Source organism: Berghia stephanieae, chromosome 10 (genome assembly GCF_034508935.2).
Source record: "Berghia stephanieae isolate SIO BIC M18660-M18661 chromosome 10, UCSD_Bste_1.3, whole genome shotgun sequence".
In the NCBI taxonomy this organism is placed as follows: Eukaryota; Metazoa; Mollusca; class Gastropoda; order Nudibranchia; family Aeolidiidae; genus Berghia; species Berghia stephanieae.
In genome coordinates, this window is record NC_088369.1 from 2,308,630 (window position 1) to 2,329,153 (window position 20,524).

Genomic DNA, 20,524 nt, shown 5'->3' on the forward strand with positions numbered 1-20,524 from the left:
ACAAACACCTAATTGTGAGTTGTAATCAATAGCTCAACCAATAGAATTATTTGTTGTTTCCTTGAGCACTTCTAACAACAACTTAAACTGTTCACTTTCCTCTGGTGATCGTCGTCTTCTTTTGTGACGTAATTTTTTGGCCAATGTCAGTTCTTAACTCTTTCCTTACCAGCCATTTTCAGGTTTTTCCCCAAAACTTCACACCCAACTAACATAAAATTATATTTTTTTTCACTCAAACACAATAGCAGTTAAGTTTTTACGATGCATAATTTCTTTAGCAAAACACGCTCTACAACACACTGTTCATTTTCTTTAAATTTAATGATGTAGAAAAGAAATCTGAATAAGAAAAATGTTGGTTGTATCGTAACGAATGTGACAATTTTCCTATAGTTGGTAAGGAGAGGGTTAAGTTTACAAAGGCGACGACTGAACCCAGTTTTTGTAACATAAAACAGGACAGTAACGGCCCAACCCACATTGATAATACTTCAATGGACAATAATTATTGATTTTAAAATAGAATTCATATTACTCTTCAATAACTTCATGCTTTGGTAAAAATTATGTAGTTGTTTAAAAATTCATTTAACATTTCCATTCGACAACAACGACAATGATAACTATTATAATTAGTATAATAAAATATTAATATTTTAACGACGATGGATGATGATGTTGATGATGATGTCAATTTATAATAATAATAATAATAATAATAATAATAATAATAATAATGATGATGATGATGATGATGATGATGATGATGATGATGATGATGATGATGATGATGATGATGATGATAATAATAATAATAATAATAATAATAATAACATTAATAATAATTATGAATCTGATGATAATGATGGTGGTGAGGACAACAATGTCTTGCATGTTTACGTCCACAAATATACTGTATAAAATATCAAACCTATAAACGTTGGGAGTTAAAGTATACATAGTATAAAAAATATGACAGTGAATCATTTATATAAACAATTTTATGGCAAGCAAAGTTTGAACAAGGAAAATATACGACATTTCTCATAACACGACTACAGTGCTTTGTACAATCTTGTATGTAATTATAAAATGGTTGACAAAGGTGAAACCTGAAACGTCCACATCATCTGTCTTTTTGAATTACATTGAAGCTTCCATTCGATTTGACCCCCGTTGTGATGAAATAAATGTAGAAAAACTAGACTCTTTTGTATTCACACGACTGGCCAGTCTTAACAGATTTGTTGACTGTCTATTCATATTGAACGAGACTGAGATAAACCAATATTGACAATTAACTTAGAGGTTTTTCAGAGTTTTTGAACAGTGCATCGGAGATTATTTTTCTCGTTTTAATTAAAGAAAAAAAATTATTAACATTTTTCTCGTTTTAATTTTTAAAAAAAATTATTAACATTTATGAAAATCTATGAATTACAAAATATTGCTTGTGTTTGTTCATTTGGCCTCTTGTAAACAAAATCAATCACGAATTTTTACAAACTAAATAAAAGGCATGAATAAAAACGTCATCTTCGTCTTTTGCTAACCCCTTCCCTCATTTAAGCCACATTTTGTGACTTACACACCTTTAAGATCTGGACGTAAACTCTGGTTTGTGTCAGGTTAAGGTACTGGCTTCATGAGAACCAAAAATCGACAAATCACAACTCAATCATCATCAGGGAGTAAAGTAGAATTTCTACTTCCTCCTACCACTACTACTATTACTCCTCCTACCACTACTACTACTATTACTCCTCCTACCACTACTACTACTATTACTCCTCCTACCACTACTACTATTACTCCTACCACTACTACTATTACTCCTCCTACCACTAAAAATTCTACTGTTGCTTCTGCTGCTGCTACTACCACTGATGATTATACTAATACCTACATCCCTTATATTTTGTATTTTTTTCCAATTCAATTGTATTTACAGTGTATTTTCCAACAATAGTCTACACTTTATTATATTTCACTTTCTATACTGCATTACACAGTTCCTCCCTGCCTCCCCTCTTTTGACATTATTAATTGTGCACCTTTTATAAATTTCTATTGCTCTATTCTAATTTGTGCTTCCTCACAAGTAGCATACTATTTCCTGCCACATCAATGTTTTGTTTATTCATCTTAACAACGCCACTACCACATTATCTCATTCGTCTGTAGTGTTTCATTAATCCTGTTTTGATGATAAAGGGGAAACCCGAAACGTCCATTTTATCTGTTTCCGTATATTAAATGAAGCTTACATTCAATTTCACTTTGTTATTTAATTCCTCCTCTGCGCCAACTACAACCGCTTTCATTATGTGTTGATGTGATTTCACAAAGATATTATCTATGACAACTCAAATTTCAATACCTATCCTGAAAACGATGTGCATGAAAGGTGAAAATTCAGCAGTGAGGGAAATTATTGATTATGTTTGTTTTTGTTTTGTTTTTGAGGGTTTTAATGGCGCTTGCAACACATTAAGGTCATATCAGCGCCAGTAAAAAAAGAAGAAAATGGGACAGTAAAAAGTTCTAGAAATACAATTAAAGCATCCAAGAAAAGGTAAGACAAAGGGAATTTGTTCAAATAGGGAACAGATTTAGATTCCAAGAGCATACTATCAAAGTACTTAGTTTGAGATCACCTAAAAGTCTCATCCAGACACAAGCACAAGTCCCCACTAAGAGGAATATACTCAAATGCATACAAATCATATATAATACATAAAACAAAACATAATACAGTGCATATCAGAGAGATGATTTACAAGGGAAAAAATATCATCTCCCAAAACTAACTATACTTTTGACTGTTTCCCTCCCAGCCAGGGTATCCGGCCAGGGCCAGGACAAAACCAAGTAATCTCATTCCAAGTCAAAGACAGAAAGCATGTTGGAAAACAGACATAAGGGATAGAAGACACAGTATGTACCTCCCTGCCAACTGGAGATCGAAATTGTTGATGACAAAGAGGTAAATATCAAAATCTAAGAACGAACCCGATGGGATTATTCAAGGTTTCATTTTAAAATGTTTTGATTTTAATCTTTCTTCACAGTTCAGAGTTCTAGGACGTAATGATATCATGAGTTATATAACAATGACATATTTTGTGAGGGGGTTTTATTGGATAACAATGATATACGCATATAATATCTATAGGACATTTTGATTGGTTCAATACGTATTTAGTCTATGATGAAAACGAAGAGAGAAATGAGCTTATCTAACGCTAAATGATGATGATGATGATGATGATGATTATGATAAGGATGATGGGGATGATGATGATAAGGATGATGGTGATGATGATGATGGTGATGATGATGGTAAGTACGATGATGATAATGATGATGATGTTGATAACTATGATGAAATCGACAAAACTAACGGATGATAATACAAAAGATTGAATTCAGTCTATAGATTAACAATATAAACATTCCTGTACAAAGATTACAAGGAATTGTTTGTTACATGTAGCATCAGACTCTTTATCTATACAGAACGTCCATGAAAATGTCACTAAATAATAATCTGCCAGGAAATTGTGGGCTGTGAACAGGAATAACCAAAAATCAATATATATATCAGCTTCCAAAAACAAAATGAACAAAATACTAAACAATTGGCTGAAGTAGGGTTATGAGCCCGAAACATTCCTTGACTAGTATTTCGATCTTTTCAGAAGCTTTTATAATATTGGCTGAAGAAGATTTGTGAGCCTGGAACGTTTTGTGTTGGGTAATTAAAAATTTTTTGTTTTGTTTTGTTTTGTGAAGACATATATTTATATTTGAAAATACTTTTATTGATAAAATTGTACAATTGTTAATTTAAACAGGTTTGGGGTGCGGGAGGGGGGAGGGGCTGAAACGTAGATTAAGATGGTATTAACTCAATCTTCCTCCATGATGTCATCTTTCCCCGAGAGATTTGATGGTACTTTTCATAATAGAAAAAAAGAAATGATATACGTTAACAAACAGTGTGATAAAATAGGAAGTGTACAGATTGCAAGATTGTCCTCGAAACGTCCATTGTTTGTCAGGATTCTATCTGAAGCCTTTCTATCTTCATCTTTTATTGTTGATACAACATGAGTCAGTGAATGAATGACAGAATCAGTTGGAAGATGAAAATTTTGGATTTGCATTTTTTTTTCATTTGAAAGAATATGCTCACCAGAGCATTTTAATCTTTATTTGAAGTAAATCGAGTGATTTTTTCATGAAGTTATGGTCAGATGTACGGGAAAGGTATCCAGCAACATTTCTCAAATTTCATACTTTTTCAACTTGAACAGCTGTAAAAAAATATACAGAAGTGAAATTAAGCTTTGATATTTCCCGAAGGAGTACAAAAGGGTTGATCTAATCATTTATGACAAGAACTCGTTAAAAAAAAAAAAGACCTTCTAACTAAACTTGGCAATATCTCAGTTCAAACCTTTTCACCATCAGACTGATTATTTTGATTATTTCATGCACTGTGACAAATACGTTTGTTGTGGACATCAATGTTCACTGTGTGTGTTGTTTGATGCAAGCGAGGGTTCCCAGCGTGTAACACGTACCCTTGTGAAGAATATAAGTATTAAAATTGTCCCAACTATCGGGGACCTCTGTAGTGTAATGATAGCACATCTGATTGGTAATCAGGAGGTCTGAGGTTCGATCCCCAGTCGAGGAAGACTGAATTTTTAAGGGATATTTTTTTTCTTGCTTTGTCTGGCACCTTTCATACACACCCTTGTTCAATAAAGCTTGTGACCTTTCACCTTTGACACTCATCAGTCAGCAGCACATTGCATTGTTCTCTAGGACGCTTTATAAATAAGGCTGTAAGGACGATTGGCTGTAGAAATGGCTTGATTTACATAAGGATGTCATTGCGATGATGATGATGATGGTGATGGTCATGACGGTGATGATGATGATGATGATGGTCATGACGGTGATGATGATGATGATGGCGATGATGATGATGATGATGATGGCGATGATGATGATGATGATGATCATGATGATGGTCATGACGATGATGATGATGATGATGATGATGATGATGATGATGATGATGATAATCTATGGATTATGACCTTGATAGTACAATTCTTTATAAAATTAAACCAATGACATAATATATTATGATACATTTTTCCCCAAAGATTAATGTTAATATTGGATGTGTTTCCAAAGAAAAAGAAAAGAAAAAGAATTTACACTGGTGATAAAATATTATTACAATAAACAATGATGAAGATGAAAACAATAACACTGTGGATCTCAGATAGAAATGATGATGATGAATATGATGATGATGATGATGATGATGGCAATGACGACGACGATGATGATGATGAGGATGAGGATGATGACAACGATGACGACGATGATGAAGATGATGATGATGACGACAGTGATGATGGCAGGGCGTCTCAAACGTATCTTCCCAAGGTCATGTAGAAGTTTTGTAGATACATGAGGAGCTGACCCAGTTTTGGACGCTCATCAGGACTAAGTGCCCAGCAACACGCCATGAGGGAAAACCTGAGTGGGAGAAGAATGAGAAATGGATTGTCTGGATGTGACGACTGATACTAAAAATAGATTGTGATACTAAAAATAGATTGTGATACTAAAAATAGATTGCGATCCGTTACGTCCAAATGGTGTAGGTCGATAAGAATGAGATGATGAAAATTGAGTTTTAAAAAAAGATTTGAAAAAAAAAAAAAATTTCACTTTATTCATCCCATGGGGGAAATTTGTCTCTAGTGTCTATTCCAAGGGGTGACTGGAATAACCCAAGCGTCATCCGCAGTGCAGCGCCGCAAATTGAGCTAGGGACAGCGGCGAGTGATCGAACAGGGTACTTCTCGGGTACGAAGCAAAGACCGTACCGCTGGGCCACGCTGTCCCTTAAAGTCAGGAGGATCAGGAGTAGAAAAGTTAAATGTTTTGAAATTTCACAAGGTAATAATAAACAAAAATGAATATGACGGCTTTAAATAAAAAACAAAATATCAAACTCAGAACATTTCGGGCTCAAAATCCTTCTTCAGCCGACAACAAAAAACAATAAAGACTTAAATACATTACTATATTCCAGATCGACGATTGAGAGATTTGACTAAATATTTCTTCAACAAGATAGGATGTACAAAATACTTAGTCGTCGATCGCTTTTTTTTTTGTTTAGTAATGTTTTTAATGTATTCCGTTGTTGGCTGAAGAAGTGTTTTGAGCCCGAAACATTCCGTGTTTGGTATTTTGTTCTTTATTTTTTTGAAAGCTGTTATATTCATTTTTGTCTATTGCTTTTTGACAGTCCACGGCCTCTAGCAGCTTTGTATCACTTTGACAATAGTAGTATGGCTCTATGGTCATTCTGGTATGACACAGTATGGCTCTATGGTCATTCTGGTATGACACAGTATGGCTCTATGGTCATTCTGGTATGACACAGTATGGCTCTATGGTCTTCTGGTATGACACAGTATGGCTCTATGGTCGTTCTGGTATGACACAGTATGGCTCTATGGTCATTCTGGTATGACACAGTATGGCTTATGTCATTCTGGTATGACACAGTATGGCTCTATGGTCATTCTGGTATGACACAGTATGGCTCTATGTCGTTCTGGTATGACACAGTATGGCTCTATGGTCTTCTGGTATGACACAGTATGGCTCTATGGTCATTCTGGTATGACACAGTATGGCTTTATGGTCATTCTGGTATGACACAGTATGGCTTTATGGTCATTCTGGTATGACACAGTATGGCTCTATGGTCGTTCTGGTATGACACAGTATGGCTCTATGGTCATTCTGGTATGACACAGTATGGCTCTATGGTCATTCTGGTATGACACAGTATGGCTCTATGGTCATTCTGGTATGACACAGTATGGCTCTATGGTCATTCTGTATGACACAGTATGGCTCTATGGTCGTTCTGGTATGACACAGTATGGCTCTATGGTCATTCTGGTATGACACAGTATGGCTCTATGGTCGTTCTGGTATGACACAGTATGGCTCTATGGTCATTCTGGTATGACACAGTATGGCTCTATGGTCATTCTGGTATGACACAGTATGGCTCTATGGTCATTCTGGTATGACACAGTATGGCTTATGGTCATTCTGGTATGACACAGTATGGCTTTATGGTCATTCTGGTATGACACAGTATGGCTCTAGGTCATTCTGGTATGACACAGTATGGCTCTATGGTCATTCTGGTATGACACAGTATGGCTCTATGGTCATTCTGGTATGACACAGTATGGCTCTATGGTCATTCTGGTATGACACAGTATGGCTCTATGGTCATTCTGGTATGACACAGTATGCTCTATGGTCATTCTGGTATGACACAGTATGGCTCTATGGTCATTCTGGTATGACACAGTATGCTCTATGGTCTCGTATGACCATATGTAGTCTTCTGGTATGACACAGTATGGCTCTATGGTCATTCTGGTATGACACAGTATGGCTCTATGGTCATTCTGGTATGACACAGTATGGCTCTATGGTCATTCTGGTATGACACAGTATGGCTCTATGGTCATTCTGGTATGACACAGTATGGCTCTATGGTCATTCTGGTATGACACAGTATGGCTCTATGGTCATTCTGGTATGACACAGTATGGCTCTATGGTCATTCTGGTATGACACAGTATGGCTCTATGGTCATTCTGGTATGACACAGTATGGCTCTATGGTCATTCTGGTATGACACAGTATGGCTCTATGGTCATTCTGGTATGACACAGTATGGCTCTATGGTCATTCTGGTATGACACAGTATGGCTCTATGGTCATTCTGGTATGACACAGTATGGCTCTATGGTCATTCTGGTATGACACAGTATGGCTCTATGGTCATTCTGGTATGACACAGTATGGCTCTATGGTCATTCTGGTATGACACAGTATGGCTCTATGGTCATTCTGGTATGACACAGTATGGCTCTATGGTCATTCTGGTATGACACAGTATGGCTCTATGGTCATTCTGTATGACACAGTATGCTCTATGGTCTTCTGGTATGACACAGTATGGCTCTATGGTCATTCTGGTATGACACAGTATGGCCTATGGTCGTTCTGTATGACCAGTATGGCTCTATGGTCTTCTGGTATGACACAGTATGGCTCTATGGTCATTCTGGTATGACACAGTATGGCTCTATGGTCATTCTGGTATGACACAGTATGGCTCTATGGTCATTCTGGTATGACACAGTATGGCTCTATGGTCATTCTGGTATGACACAGTATGGCTCTATGGTCATTCTGGTATGACACAGTATGGCTCTATGGTCATTCTGGTATGACACAGTATGCTCTATGGTCTTCTGGTATGACACAGTATGGCTCTATGGTCATTCTGGTATGACACAGTATGGCTCTATGGTCATTCTGGTATGACACAGTATGGCTCTATGGTCTTCTGGTATGACACAGTATGGCTCTATGGTCTTTCGGTATGACACAGTATGGCTCTATGGTCTATCTGGTATCTGACACAGTATGGCTCTATGGTCATTCTGGTATGACACAGTATGGCTCTATGGTCATTCTGGTATGACACAGTATGGCTCTATGGTCATTCTGGTATGACACAGTATGGCTCTATGGTCTTGGTATGACACAGTATGGCTCTATGGTCATTCTGGTATGACACAGTATGGCTCTATGGTCATTCTGTTTTTTTTTTTTTTTTTTTTTTTTTTTTTTTTTTTATGGTCATTCTGGTATGACACAGTATGGCTCTATGGTCATTTGTATGACACAGTATGGCTCATGGTCATTTGGTATGACACGTATGGCTCTATGGTATTCTGGTATGACACAGTATGGCTCTATGGTCATTCTGGTATGACACAGTATGGCTCTATGGTATTCTGGTATGACACAGTATGGCTCTATGGTCATTCTGGTATGACACAGTATGGCTCTATGGTCATTCTGGTATGACACAGTATGGCTTATGGTCATTCTGGTATGACACAGTATGGCTCTATGGTCATTCTGGTATGACACAGTATGGCTCTATGGTCATTCTGGTATGACACAGTATGGCTCTATGGTCATTCTGGTATGACACAGTATGGCTCTATGGTCTTCTGGTATGACACAGTATGGCTCTATGGTCATTCTGGTATGACACAGTATGGCTCTATGGTCATTCTGGTATGACACAGTATGGCTCTATGGTCATTCTGGTATGACACAGTATGGCTCTATGGTCATTCTGGTATGACACAGTATGGCTCTATGGTCATTCTGGTATGACACAGTATGGCTCTATGGTCATTCTGGTATGACACAGTATGCTCTATGGTCATTCTGGTATGACACAGTATGGCTCTATGGTCTTCTGGTATGACACAGTATGGCTCTATGGTTTCATTCTGGTATGACACAGTATGGCTCTATGGTCATTCTGGTATGACACAGTATGGCTCTATGGTCATTCTGGTATGACACAGTATGGCTCTATGGTCATTCTGGTATGACACAGTATGGCTCTATGGTCATTCTGGTATGACACAGTATGGCTCTATGGTCATTCTGGTATGACACAGTATGGCTCTATGGTCATTCTGGTATGACACAGTATGGCTCTTGGTCATTCTGGTGTATGGACACAGTATGGCTTATGGTCATTCTGGTATGACACAGTATGGCTCTATGGTCTCTCATGGTATGACACAGTATGGCTCTATGGTCATTCTGGTATGACACAGTATGGCTCTATGGTCATTCTGGTATGACACAGTATGGCTCTATGGTCATTCTGGTATGACACAGTATGGCTCTATGGTCATTCTGGTATGACACAGTATGGCTCTATGGTCTTCTGGTATGACACAGTATGGCTCTATGGTCATTCTGGTATGACACAGTATGGCTCTATGGTCATTCTGGTATGACACAGTATGGCTCTATGGTCATTCTGGTATGACACAGTATGGCTTATGGTCATTCTGGTATGACACAGTATGCTTATGGTCTTCTGGTATGACACAGTATGGCTTATGGTCATTCTGGTATGACACAGTATGGCTCTATGGTCATTCTGTATGACACGTATGGCTCTATGGTCTTCTGGTATGACACAGTATGGCTCTATGGTCATTCTGGTATGACACAGTATGGCTCTATGGTCTTCTGGTAGACACGTATGGCTTATGGTCTTTGGTATGAACAGTATGGCTCTATGGTCTTTGGATGACACAGTATGGCCTATGGTCTTCTGGTATGAACGTATGGCTTATGGTCTTTGGTATGAACAGTATGGCTCTATGGTCTTTGGTATGACACAGTAGGCTCTATGGTCTTCTGGTATGACACAGTATGGCTTATGGTCTTCTGGTATGAATATGGCTCTATGGTCTTCTGGTTGACACAGTATGGCTCTATGGTCATTCTGGTATGACACGTATGGCTATGGTCATTCGGTATGACACAGTATGGCTTATGGTCATTCTGTTGACACGTATGGCTCTATGTCTTTGGTATGACACAGTATGCTTATGGTCTTTGGTATGACACAGTATGGCTCTATGGCTTTGGTATGAACAGTATGGCTTATGGTCATTCTGGTATGAACAGTATGCTCTTGGTCATTCTGGTATGACACAGTATGGCTCTATGGTCTTCGTATGACACAGTATGCTCTATGGCTTCTGGTATGACAAGTTGGCTCTATGGTCTTTGTATGACACAGTATGGCTCTAGGTCTTTGTATGACACAGTATGGCTCTATGTCTTTGGTATGACACAGTATGGCTCTATGGTCATTTGGTATGACACAGTATGGCTCTATGGTCTTCTGGTATGACACAGTATGGCTCTATGGTCTTCTGGTATGACACAGTATGGCTCTTGGTCTTCTGGTATGACACAGTATGGCTCTATGGTATTTGGTATGACACGTATGGTCTATGGTCTTTGGTATACACAGTATGGCTCTATGTCATTCTGGTATGACACAGTATGGCTCTATGGTCTTTGGTATGAACAGTATGGCTCTATGGTCATTCTGGTAGACACAGTATGGCTTATGGTCTTCTGGTATGAACAGTATGGCTCTATGTCATTCTGGTATGACACAGTATGGCTTATGGTCTTGGTATGAACAGTATGGCTCTATGGTCATTCTGGATGACACAGTTGGCTTGGTCTTCTGGTATGACACGTATGGCTCTATGGTCTTCTGGTATGACACAGTATGCTCTATGTCATTGTATGACACAGTATGCTTATGGTCTTCTGGTATGACACAGTATGGCTCTATGTCTTCTGGTATGACACAGTATGGCTCTATGGTCTTTGGTATGACACAGTATGGCTCTATGTCATTCTGGTATGCACAGTATGGTCTATGTCTTCTGGTATGACACAGTATGGCTCTAGGTCTTCTGGTATGACACAGTATGGCTCTAGGTCTTCTGTATGACACATATGGCTCTGGTCATTCTGGTATGACACAGTATGGCTCTTGTCTTCTGGTATGACACAGTATGCTCTATGGTCATTCTGGTATGACACAGTAGCTCTATGGTCTTCTGGTATGACACAGTATGGCTCTATGGTCTTCTGGTATGACACAGTATGGCTCTATGGTCTTCTGGTATGACACAGTAGGCTCATGGTCTCTGGTATGACACAGTATGGCTCTATGTCATTCTGGTATGACACAGTATGGCTCTATGGTCTTCTGGTATGACACAGTATGGCTCTATGGTCTTCTGGTATGACACAGTATGGCCTATGGTCATTCTGTATGACCAGTATGGCTCTATGGTCTTCTGGTATGACACAGTATGGCTCTTGGTCATTCTGGTATGACACAGTATGGCTCTATGGTCATTCTGTATGACACAGTATGGCTTATGGTCTTTGGTATGACACAGTATGCTCTATGGTCATTCTGGTATGACACAGTATGGCTCTATGGTCATTCTGGTATGACACAGTATGGCTCTATGGTCATTCTGGTATGACACAGTATGGCTCTATGGTCATTCTGGTATGACACAGTATGGCTCTATGGTCATTCTGGTATGACACAGTATGGCTCTATGGTCTTCTGGTATGACACAGTATGGCTCTATGGTCTTCTGGTATGACACAGTATGGCTCTATGGTCATTCTGGTATGACACAGTATGGCTCTATGGTCATTCTGGTATGACACAGTATGGCTCTATGGTCTTCTGGTATGACACAGTATGGCTCTATGGTCATTCTGGTATGACACAGTATGGCTCTATGGTCATTCTGGTATGACACAGTAGGCTCTATGGTCATTCTGGTATGACACAGTATGGCTCTATGGTCATTCTGGTATGACACAGTATGGCTCTATGGTCATTCTGGTATGACACAGTATGGCTCTATGGTCATTCTGGTATGACACAGTATGGCTCTATGGTCATTCTGGTATGACACAGTATGGCTCTATGGTCATTCTGGTATGACACAGTATGGCTCTATGGTCATTCTGGTATGACACAGTATGGCTCTATGGTCATTTGGTATGACACAGTATGGCTCTATGGTCATTCTGGTATGACACAGTATGGCTCTATGGTCATTCTGGTATGACACAGTATGGCTTTATGGTCATTCTGGTATGACACAGTATGGCTCTATGGTCATTCTGGTATGACACAGTATGGCTCTATGGTCATTCTGGTATGACACAGTATGGCTCTATGGTCATTCTGGTATGACACAGTATGGCTCTATGGTCATTCTGGTATGACACAGTATGGCTCTATGGTCATTCTGGTATGACACAGTATGGCTCTATGGTCATTCTGGTATGACACAGTATGGCTCTATGGTCATTCTGGTATGACACAGTATGGCTCTATGGTCATTCTGGTATGACACAGTATGGCTTATGGTCATTCTGTATGACACAGTATGGCTCTATGGTCATTCTGGTATGACACAGTATGGCTCTATGGTCATTCTGGTATGACACAGTATGGCTCTATGGTCATTCTGGTATGACACAGTATGGCTCTATGGTCATTCTGGTATGACACAGTATGGCTCTATGGTCATTCTGGTATGACACAGTATGGCTCTATGGTCATTCTGGTATGACACAGTATGGCTCTATGGTCATTCTGGTATGACACAGTATGGCTCTATGGTCATTCTGGTATGACACAGTATGGCTCTATGGTCATTCTGGTATGACACAGTATGGCTCTATGGTCATTCTGGTATGACACAGTATGGCTCTATGGTCATTCTGGTATGACACAGTATGGCTCTATGGTCATTCTGGTATGACACAGTATGGCTCTATGGTCATTCTGGTATGACACAGTATGGCTCTATGGTCATTCTGGTATGACACAGTATGGCTCTATGGTCATTCTGGTATGACACAGTATGGCTCTATGGTCATTCTGGTATGACACAGTATGGCTCTATGGTCATTCTGGTATGACACAGTATGGCTCTATGGTCATTCTGGTATGACACAGTATGGCTCTATGGTCATTCTGGTATGACACAGTATGGCTCTATGGTCATTCTGGTATGACACAGTATGGCTCTATGGTCATTCTGGTATGACACAGTATGGCTCTATGGTCATTCTGGTATGACACAGTATGGCTCTATGGTCATTCTGGTATGACACAGTATGGCTCTATGGTCATTCTGGTATGACACAGTATGGCTCTATGGTCATTCTGGTATGACACAGTATGGCTCTATGGTCATTCTGGTATGACACAGTATGGCTCTATGGTCATTCTGGTATGACACAGTATGGCTCTATGGTCATTCTGGTATGACACAGTATGGCTCTATGGTCATTCTGGTATGACACAGTATGGCTCTATGGTCATTCTGGTATGACACAGTATGGCTCTATGGTCATTCTGGTATGACACAGTATGGCTCTATGGTCATTCTGGTATGACACAGTATGGCTCTATGGTCATTCTGGTATGACACAGTATGGCTCTATGGTCATTCTGGTATGACACAGTATGGCTCTATGGTCATTCTGGTATGACACAGTATGGCTCTATGGTCATTCTGGTATGACACAGTATGGCTCTATGGTCATTCTGGTATGACACAGTATGGCTCTATGGTCATTCTGGTATGACACAGTATGGCTCTATGGTCATTCTGGTATGACACAGTATGGCTCTATGGTCATCTGGTATGACACAGTATGGCTCTATGGTCATTCTGGTATGACACAGTATGGCTCTATGGTCATTCTGGTATGACACAGTATGGCTCTATGGTCATTCTGGTATGACACAGTATGGCTCATGTCATCGGTATGACAGTTGCTCTATGGTCTGTATGACACAGTATGGCTTATGGTCATTCTGGTATGACACAGTATGGCTCTATGGTCATTCTGGTATGACACAGTATGGCTCTATGGTCATTCTGGTATGACACAGTATGGCTCTATGGTCATTCTGGTATGACACAGTATGGCTCTATGGTCATTCTGGTATGACACAGTATGGCTCTATGGTCATTCTGGTATGACACAGTATGGCTTTATGGTCATTCTGGTATGACACAGTATGGCTCTATGGTCATTCTGGTATGACACAGTATGGCTCTATGGTCATTCTGGTATGACACAGTATGGCTCTATGGTCATTCTGGTATGACACAGTATGGCTCTATGGTCATTCTGGTATGACACAGTATGGCTCTATGGTCATTCTGGTATGACACAGTATGGCTTTATGGTCATTCTGGTATGACACAGTATGGCTTCTATGGTCATTCTGGTATGACACAGTATGGCTCTATGGTCATTCTGGTATGACACAGTATGGCTCTATGGTCATTCTGGTATGACACAGTATGGCTCTATGGTCATTCTGGTATGACACAGTATGGCTCTATGGTCATTCTGGTATGACACAGTATGGCTCTATGGTCATTCTGGTATGACACAGTATGGCTTATGGTCATTCTGGTATGACACAGTATGGCTCTATGGTCATTCTGGTATGACACAGTATGGCTTTATGGTCATTCTGGTATGACACAGTATGGCTCTTATGGTCATTCTGGTATGACACAGTATGGCTCTATGGTCATTCTGGTATGACACAGTATGGCTCTATGGTCATTCTGGTATGACACAGTATGGCTCTATGGTCATTCTGGTATGACACAGTATGGCTCTATGGTCATTCTGGTATGACACAGTATGGCTCTATGGTCATTCTGGTATGACACAGTATGGCTTTTATGGTCATTCTGGTATGACACAGTATGGCTTTATGGTCATTCTGGTATGACACAGTATGGCTCTATGGTCATTCTGGTATGACACAGTAGGGCTCATGTCATTCTGGTATGACACAGTATGCTTTATGGTCATTCTGGTATGACACAGTATGGCTCTATGGTCATTCTGGTATGACACAGTATGGCTCTATGGTCATTCTGGTATGACACAGTATGGCTTTATGGTCATTCTGGTATGACACAGTATGGCTCTATGGTCATTCTGGTATGACACAGTATGGCTCTATGGTCATTCTGGTATGACACAGTATGGCTCTATGGTCATTCTGGTATGACACAGTATGGCTCTATGGTCATTCTGGTATGACACAGTATGGCTCTATGGTCATTCTGGTATGACACTTGTCTTCTTGTGGAATGTGATTGAGAGCAACATGTACATATATGCAGGTCAGACATCCCCCAATTTTTTTTTTTTAATGAAATATTGAGCTTTTATATAGCGCAATATCCACTAAACATGCTCAAAGTGCTTACAAGGGGTCCCTGGCCAACAGCAACGTTTAACATTTAGGAAGGGACATAATACCTGTTAGGTGATAATACAATTTTTTCGGACAGAGACAACGCTGTTAACAGCCTGGTACTCATTTTACACCTGAGTACAGTGAGAGAATGTGAGTAAAGAACCTTATCCAATGACTCAACTATGCGCCAAGTGAGGTTCAAACCCAGGACTTTCCGATCCGAAAGCGGGTGTCACACCACAAGACTACATAGCCACACACTTATGGGCCTAGTTTAGCAGTGGTGTAATGGACAATCTTTTGCATCAGTTTTTGAGATTTCCATTACAACAATGGGCCCATAACGAATTGGGTTATCAGACCTGCAAGAAAGTGTATGTCAATTGAGTGGCAAAGAAACGGAGCTCTAATTAAAGCTAAAGTAAAAAAAACCACTCCCCCCCCCCCAAAAAAAAAAAACAAAAACAAACTAAAATCAAATTAACGCAGAAATGGTAAATCAAAAAATAAATTTTTCTATGATGAAATTGACTTACAATTCATCTGGACAGTTGTGAGGCTTGGCTATTCTGTATCCCTCCTGTAGGTAAGACACCATTTCAAAAGGATCCACTTCGGCATACGGCTGTTGACCCAAGGTCATCATTTCCCACAAGGTCACACCAAACGCCCACTGAAAAGGGGAGACAATCGATATGTTCATGGATATTTATAGTAATGAAACATGGAATGAATCCCATAAAAAATACATGAAAGAAAGATGCTCTGTATCAGGGCTGCCAAGTTCAGAAAGTCAAAATAAGGGACATTTTGGGGCAGAATGATGGACAAATGAGAGACATTTTGGGGCAGAATGAGGGTTAAAAAAGGGACATTTTGGGGCAGAATGATGGACAAATGAGGGACATTATGGAGCAGAATGAGGGACATTTTGGGGCAGAATGAGGGACAAAAAAGGGACGGAATAATAGACACACACACAGTTACAAATACACACTGCCAGTACAGAATAATACTACCAATTGGATGTAGTTTAAAATATGTCGGTCATTGACCCCACATATTGGAGGCATCATATAATAATACCTCGGTCATATATATATATTGCTCCATATGGCTTGTTGGGGGAATTAATGAAACATTGTGAAGTGCATTGAGCATGGTAGAGCCATGCTCATATTTATCTATTAAAAATTATTTTTTTCTGTGTTGTAAAAAAAAAAATCCCCATCACAGCGGTGACATCTTCTTACCACGTCAGTCGCTGGTGAAAACCGTTTTTCCACCAGGGCTTCTAAGGCCATCCATTTGATTGGTCGATTCTCGTTGTCTCCAAGACAATTGTAGTCCCCAGGAAACAGATCTCTGGCGAGGGCGTTTTCACTGACCTTGACTACAAAGTCATTGTCCACCCTGAGGAGACAAAATGATAAATTAACATGATTCAATCACTTCTTCTTCTTCTTCGTCTTCTTTTGGATTGGAAAGTACACATGTACATAGTTGAGTCTTTGAAAAAGTCTCTTTACTCAAATTCTCTCATCGTACTCAGGTGTAAAATGATTACCTGGTCATTAACAGCCTTGTCTTTTTACGAAAATGTGTAATATCGCCTTACAGGTGTCATGACTCTTCCTACACGTTAAGTGTTTTAAAGATTTAGCTTTGATATTGCGCAATATCCACTAAACGTGCTCAAAACGCTTTACAGGGGGGTCCATGGCCAACAGCAAAACTTAGCATTTAGGATGGGACATGATGCCTGTTTGGCGACATTACAATACTTTCTGACAAAGGCAAGGCTGTTAACGGCCAAGTACTCATTTTACACCTGAATACGGTGAGAGAATGTGAGTAAAGATCCTTTACCAAGGACTCAACTATGTGCCAAGCGAGGCTCGAATCCAGGACCTTCTGATCGCAAAGCGAATGTCATACCACAAGACCATTAGCCGTGTTGCTGTCAGCTTGGGAACCCTTTGTAAAGTGCTTTGATTACGTCGTTTCTTGTATAGCAAATGTATTGCAACTCTTTATTTTCATGAACTTCAAGTACGAACTTTCGTTCTCTCCAGGCAATTCAAAACAACGCAGCTCGTTTAGTTACGAAAAAGAAGCACCAAGATGAAGCCACATATCTCATGGTGGACCTACACTGGCTGCCTGTAAGAGGTCGTATCGAATTCATTCTGATTTTCTTGATTCTCTGTGAATTTTGACCATAAATATGTGGTGATTGTTACTGTGGTAATTTTTTGTAGATAAATGAATGAACTTGTGCGATACCTGAAAACGATTGTAAAGCGTCTCTGAGCACTATTTATGGATACCGGAGCTATATTAAATAATAATAATAATAATATTAATAATAATAATAATAATAATAATAATAGTAATAATAATAATAATAATAGTATAATAATAATAGTAATAATAATAATATAATAATAATAATAATAATAATAATATAATAATAATATAATAATATATAATATAATAATATAATAATATATAATAATAATAATAAATAATAATAATAATAATAATAATAATAATAATAATAATAATAAATAATAATAATAATAATAATAAATATAATAATTAATAATAATAATAATAATAATAATAATAATAATAATAATAATAATAATAATAATAATAATAATAATAATAATAATAATATTTATAATAATAATAATAATAATAATAATAATAATAATATTAAAAATAATAATAATAATAATAATAATAATAATAATAATATAATAATAATAATAATAATAATAATAATAATAATAATAATAATAATAATAATAATATAAAGTTAACCATTAGCTATGATGCAGGGTGTTACTAGTCTAGGCTTGTCAAATTATTAGATCAACATTAAACACGGTCAGGGACTGGATGGGTGACAATGCACGCAAAGACCCAAATGACAAATTGTTTCCTTGTGTAAGACACTTCATACAGCACTCTATCAACAACACTCCTATAATAAGATGGGATTAAGTATCTTTTGTTCGATAGTTTCCGTTCTTGTGAGAATTCTAGTGAAAAAAAAATAAAAAAAGGTATGCCAAACAGATGACGCATACTGTATGTCATGGAAAATTGGCTGTATGTGACCTGCTTAGGTGTATTTGTTTGTGTGTGAAGGGGGAGGGAAGGTGACAAATAATGCATAACAAAGTGCATTGGGCACTATGATGAAACTATGGAGTATATAAGGGTTTTGAAATAGCCGTAATATTAATTAGTCTATGCATTGAGCATTATGAAACGATGGAAATATATTTAATAAATATAGAAATAAACAAAGTATTTAGCAGGTCTTTAACACAAGGGACCTAACACGCATTAATAATCATATTTGGACAAAGTTGCTACCTGGACACCGATTTCTACCAGGTTAATGGACTCTTGTGAAAGTTCAAAACTTTTTAAGTTTAAGATTAAAAGGTTTAACGGGAAACAATGGAATTTTGGATACTGAAAGAAATTTGGCTTGGAGAGAAAAAGTGACTAGAATAGGTAATGTAAATGTTGCTGCTCGAAGCTCGAAGAAATAAATAACAATGTGAAATTGGATGTAAGCTTCAATTTAATTACAAAAACATATGACATGAACGTTTCCCCTTTATCAACAAAACAGGATGAATGAAACACAAGAGATGAATGAGATAGTGTGGTAGTGGCGTTGTTAAGATGAATAAACAAAACATAGATCATCAAAGTTTTGTTTATTCATCTTAACAACACCACTACCACATTATCTCATTCATCTGTAGTGTTATTCATCCCGCGTTGTTGATAAAGGGGAAACCCGAAACGTTCATTTGATCTGTTTTTGTAATCAAATTGAAGCTTACACTCAATTTCACAGTTATTTATTACAAGAATAGGTATGAATTCTAATGAATAATGGGACAGTAGATGCTGTCAACTTGGAATCAAATCTGTCATTCCGCTAGGGGCCCTATACACGCAAAAGTAGGCAGCATGGGGTAGGTAAAGATGTCAAAAGTCAAAAAGTCACCAGCGTGTGGTAGGTAAAGATGTCAAAAGTCAAAAAGTCACACATAATTATCAGTTTTAGAAATCCGCCCATAATTTCGGGGCTCCAAAAGATATAAGTAAGTAAGTAAGTATATTAATGACCTGACATCAGGGCATAAATCTTAAAATTGGAAACTATATCATTTCAACTTTATCTGGTTCATAATTCACATACTGCGCATATTTTTGACATTCATGACGTAACCACAATAATTCATATATTTTTAGACAAAACGAATATAAATAATTACAGTCTTGAAATTTTATTCGTTAATGAGACTACGTGTGCCGATAAATTTAATCTTTTTTCAATATTCATTTTTCCAAGGGCAGTAACTCCTGGTGTTGTAAATTCTTCACTTCGATGGGTTTCAAATGAATTTAACTATTCGAGTGTAACGAGTTCCAATGTGCGAGGCGAACACAGCAGTCCCAATTCTAAAAGCATAATAATCTTATCAATAAATGTTCTTTATACAATAATATTTATCATTAACTCCCAATTTCTCCCCTTTTTTTTCTTTCTTCACAAGGGAGACAATCCATTCAAATATAGCTAGCGAAGATAATAAAATAATTTCTTTTCGTGTAAGAAGCCTGCTATATTTCTAACTCAAAGATAGAAACTGA

General features: G+C 38.1%; 1 protein-coding gene across 1 annotated transcript in view; it reads right to left on the reverse strand.

The window, feature by feature from the left end:
• Positions 1–1,400: 1,400 nt before the first annotated feature.
• The window catches only part of LOC144956069 (tyrosine-protein kinase RYK-like), a 165,245-nt gene continuing 146,121 nt past the window's right edge, over positions 1,401–20,524 (reverse strand). The window contains exons 14-16 of the mRNA XM_078886397.1: positions 17,089–17,248; positions 16,372–16,508; positions 1,401–5,568 (exon numbers count right to left, since the gene is read on the reverse strand). Of these exons, the coding sequence (XP_078742523.1) occupies positions 5,457–5,568; positions 16,372–16,508; positions 17,089–17,248 (409 nt within the window). The 3' untranslated portion in view covers positions 1,401–5,456. The remainder of the gene's footprint in view (positions 5,569–16,371; positions 16,509–17,088; positions 17,249–20,524) is intronic.